Here is a 5,006-nt window from a genome sequence, read left to right on the forward strand (position 1 = left end):
AGGGCAGGACGCTAAGACTTCCCAGAGCTCCTAGAGGCAGCTTGTAGGATGCTTGGAGGCCAGGATGCTGCAGCAACAAAATGATCCTAAAAATCACAGATTCTATAGTTCTGGGAGACTTCTATTGTATAAAGATCATTGGGCTGGAAAAGAGCTAGCCGCAGGTCCACTCTTAACATAACCGACTCGAGTCCGATCTCCACGAGCTCCCACTCTGAGCAGAGGATACCATCCGTCTGGAGGTCTCATCACATAATCCCAGGAGGGCTCAGGATTCCTTTCCCCAGTGTGGAGTGGCCCTGGTTATGTGGCGACCAGCTCCTCTGGGGAAGGCTTAGCGAAGTCTATGAGCTTCCAGATTTAGCACAAATATTGCCAAGGGCTAAGTTATGCTACAAAAATTACTCATTGTTTATCTGAAACTCAAATTTAACCAACTATCCTGTATTTCACCTGGCAACCTGGCATTGCGGGGCCCCTTCCTGGTCTTCCTGGTCAGGGGATTCCAAGTCTCTGTGCCGGTTTGGATCTGGTAACTAGTCAACAGGCCATGAATCTCTCCTATAAGAACTTATATTGGGTTTCTGCCCATGAAATCTGGAATTTTCTGCCTAAAGTCAAGCAGCATCTTGTAAGCATCCCATCCATTTCATGCTTAGAGATCCCATAATCACTACGGCGGATCCCTGCTGTTTACCCCTCCAGCCCTGTGGCTCTTTGGGGTAATCGTACCCACCTTGTCTCTACTGCTCATTAAGCAGCACTGTCCTGCCTCTCCCACCCTGGATCCCACTCTTCCCACCGAGATCCAAACCTAGATGACAGCATGGTTTCCCTAGCATGGGCCCCTTCCTGGTTAGAAATGGAGGTTATTGCCACTGTGCTGAGCACTTTCCCTGCATTACCTTCAACTCTGACATCACAACGAGGTAACAGTTAACCATCAGCTTCCTCCTAGAGGCTCAGAGAGGTAAGCAATGTGCCCCAAGTCACATATATCCATGAGTACCATGGTGGATATAGGATTTGAAGCCTTCCTGGCTGACTTCAGATCCCAGGCTCCTAAACGGTCTCCTAATGAGATATTATACCAGGTCCTGAAGCAGAGGGAAGGACAGACAGACGTCCTGATAGCCAGGAGGGTTTGGATGTCCCTTCACCTGCTCAATTTGGAGGAAAGTTCAGGGTGCTTGTGTAGGACCGGCTACGAGTGAGAATAACACTCAAGGCTCAGGCGGTCCCATTCATCGATCGAGGCGTCCTTGCTGAAAATTCGGGATTCGGTGTGTTGGCACAAGTACCCACGAGCGAAGTTAACGCTCGGTTAGATGGGCTGATCAGAGGCTAGGCTTAGAAGGAAGACTGCAGCTAATGAGGCTCTAATGCTGGGACTTCCCTGGGATGTTAGGAAGGAGTCCAAAGGCTCAAGCAGCTCAGCCGTTCACTAACTGCACTGCCCAGGGAGTTCCGGCAGACACATCCCTCGTCAGGTTCTCTGGTGGCTTCGCTAGAGAACAGAGATGGCCACGGGTATGCTGTAACTCCGTGATTCTCAAGCTTGTGTGCACAGCAGAATCACCGGCAGGCTTGTTAGAACACGGTCTGCCACACCCGTGATGATTTAAGTAATCACGCTGCCAACAGATGCTTTTATGATGCTTCCAAAATGTATGAGCAACCCAGTCCCAGAATCCCATGTGGAAGGACCATTTCCAGGAACCGGTTCTGGTCCTGGGTCCAAACCTATGCCAGTCAGGGTCCTAGTAAGGAACAGGTTACACTTAAATTTGAATGACCTGGGAATGGACTGATAAAGAGGTCAATTAGCAAGATGCGGGCTGAGTGTCACCACAGAGCCAAAGCAGTGTTTTAGTACCCTGAGGCTAGAAACAGTGGGGGGACTGCCCCTAGAACCAAGGACCAAAGTTCAGGCAATGCCCCCCAGGAGAGAAATGAAAGCCATTGGATGAAGGCTGATTCCAAGCTGATGCCCAGGAGAGGCAGCAAAGAGAACAGCTCCTCACCTTACTCTTCCCTCTCTCCCACACCCCGAGGGGCTCCCTAGTGCCCAAGCCCAGGCTGGACCCAAAAGACCTGCAGTCCCACTGGGATGTAATCCACACAGGTCGGCTTCCTGGGCCAGAGAAGAGGATGGACAAGAATAGAATGTGTGTTCGGAGGGAAAGTCTTCCTTTCTCATGTCGCTCTTACCAAGCGTTTGTGTCAAAGTTACGTAAGACTTGTAACATGTGTTGGAATGCACACTCTTTTGATTTTCTCGGGAACAAATTGTGTAAGACTGGAATTATTAGTTTTTGGAATGCTTGAAGGAACTAGCTATTAAAGCCTTTGGAGCTGGAGGATGTTTTATGGGAGGATTTTCAATGACTGATTCCATTTTTCAGTAGTTTTAGAATTACTCTTTTTTTTTTCCATTTTTCTTTGGCAGTCTGGTAAGTAATTTTTTTTTAGGAAACCGTCCATTTCATCTAAATTAAATTTATTGGCCTAAGGGTCTGATTTTCCTTCTGGCGTGTAGGGGTTCTGTGGTGACACCTTCTTCCTTCGTCCTGCTGTGGCAACCAGTGCTTTTTGCCTTTTTCCACGGTCAGTCTCTGGAAAGCATTGTCCTAGCTCTTTATTCCCGTGCTTTTACCCTCACTGGACTTGTTTTGTTAGAGGGGGAAAGGCCCTCTAGACTAGAAAGCCAAGGGGAAAGGATTCCAGGCAGGCGCAGAATGTAAGCAGAGTCTGGGAGCCAGGAGGAAGCATGGGGAAAGGACCACTCAGGCCAAGTGGCTTGCCAGGTGGTCTTCTGCAGTCCAAGGCCTTTCCCCCTCCCACTGGGGCCATGGGGGGACCCCCTCACCAAGCTCCAGCTCAGCTACATGTTCCTGACAGGGGGAGATCAGGAGGCAGGCACAGAAGCAAGAGCCCGCTCCGCTCTACCCTGCAATTCCCTTCCCGGCAACAGCTCTAGAAACCCCATGGTCCTTCCAGAAAACAAGGAGCCTGGACACATCAGTGGGCTTCAAACCATAGCCCCTTGGGCCTGAGTGGCAGAAGGGGACACTAAGCCCTTGTCCCCAGAATCTGGCTTTGATTCACCTCAGGTATGAGACCTCCACATAAAACCACTCAGAGAAAGTCTTCTGCACTCAAGACAGTGGGGGAGGCCGTGGTGATCGTATGTAAACAGAGCAGCTTTCTCTTCTGGTACCATCACTTACTTCCCACAAGGCTCTGGGCTGGTGACTTTGGATCCCCGCGCCTCAGCTTTTTCACTCACGAATGGGCATGAGGGTAACGGTTGCACCCGGTCCGGACTGAACACATCACCCGTGTAAAGCCCTCACGCCACGCTCTCTCTCTGGTTGTGTGGAAAGCAAGGCCACAGAACGACTCCTGGGATCACACCCGTGGAAAGTGGTGGCCCATCTGTGCTCCTGCTTCCGCTCTGTGGCCTGGGCAGCTGGAAGGAAACAGGGCCTACCCGGCTGCAGCCCACAGCTTCCTTCTTAAAATTCCTGGAAAACTCGGGTAGCCAACCTCCAGCTCAGCACATTCAGGAGCACCCTGCATCTTAACTACACCGTGACCCTGCCCAGGCAGACATCCCTCTGGGAGCTCCTACCCTCTCTGCTCCCTATAAAAGGCATGTAGAGCCTCCCGTGCTGCAAAGAGGCTGAGACCGGCCCAGACACTCCTAGCTCTCGTTCCCTGCTTCCCGCCGACATGAAGGTCTCTGCTGCGCTTCTCTGCCTGCTACTCACAGCCACCGCCTTCAGTCCCCAGGTGCCTGCCCAGCCAGGTAAGCCCCCTCTCCCTCTTTCCCGTCCTCTCACCTTCTTTTTGTTTTCTTCTCCTTCTAACAAGCCCAAAGCTGAAATGCCCCACTTCTGAGCCTATCCGAGCAGTGGGAGCTGTTGGACGTTCACGTGAATGTCTAATTTTAAAGATGGGAAGCCGAAGGCCAAGTTGAGGGCAGGAGAGGCCCCACCCACCCACCTCCAGCCATTACGGAGCCAGAGGGAAACCTAAGCTGCACACTCCAAACCCAGGGCCTTTTCTCTGAGCCTAGCTGAGCTTCCCAAACTCTGTACCTAGAGCACTAGAGCTAGGACCTGTCCCACCGGCCTGCCCCGGTCAGCAACGATGCATTGCTACGATATTCCTGCTCTCCCCCTGTCTCAGGGCTCCGGGCAGGCACTATGGACCTGAGGTGGATAAGATCCATGTCGATCCCTTTCCCTTCCTTTCCTTTCTTCCCTTCCCTTCCCTTCCCTGTCCTCTCCTCTCCTCTCCTTTTCTTTCCTTTCCCTATAGGTGCTTCCTGCTGCATTCAAGCTGATAAAAAACTAGCTTTTTCTCTGTGACCTTATTTCTAGACGCACTCAGCTCCCTATTCACTTGCTGTTTCACATTTAACAATAAGAAGATCCCCCTGCGGAAGCTGGAGAGCTATCGAATCACCAGCAGCCACTGTCCCCGGGAGGCTGTCATGTAAGTAGAAAGACCCTGCTCACTCCCTCCCTGACCACACCCCACCCCATGCCCATGCCCCCTGACCTGAAGTTCCACCCCAGAAGACAGACCTATTTGGGATCTCGTACCCAGGGGTAAGATTTTACCAAACCATGATTGCATCATAAATGAGCCCAGAGAGGATGGGCTCCCAGTCTCCACGTTGCTTTGGCCGAGGCCAGGCTGGCTTCTCCAGGGCCTCCAAGAAAAGTGATTACCTCCAGGATCCCCTTCTTTCCACACCGCGGCTTCCTCCTGTCCCTGGGAGGATCCCTTCCCTGCAGCGGGTGGACCAGATGGGCTCAAGAGTGAGTGAGACATCTCTTGAGCAAAATCCTCATTTCCACCTAACTGTGAAGCCCTCCTTCGTCCACAGCTTCAGCACAAAACTGGCCAAGGCTATCTGTGCTGACCCAAAGGAGAAGTGGGTCCAGGATTATGTGAAACATCTCAATCAAAAATCTCATGCCCTGAGGACTTAA

At 51.7% G+C, this 5,006-nt stretch overlaps 1 protein-coding gene across 1 annotated transcript; it reads left to right on the top strand.

The window, feature by feature from the left end:
- The first annotated feature begins 840 nt into the window (after positions 1 to 840).
- LOC111151445 (C-C motif chemokine 13-like) lies at positions 841 to 5,006 on the top strand. The gene is given in 4 exon segments (XM_022509450.1): positions 841 to 929; positions 3,570 to 3,811; positions 4,389 to 4,503; positions 4,901 to 5,006. Coding segments are annotated over 4 exon segments (552 nt in total).

The sequence above is a fragment of the Enhydra lutris genome, unplaced genomic scaffold (genome assembly GCF_002288905.1).
Source record: "Enhydra lutris kenyoni isolate GAN:26980312 unplaced genomic scaffold, ASM228890v2 scaffoldscaffold26, whole genome shotgun sequence".
In the NCBI taxonomy this organism is placed as follows: Eukaryota; Metazoa; Chordata; class Mammalia; order Carnivora; family Mustelidae; genus Enhydra; species Enhydra lutris.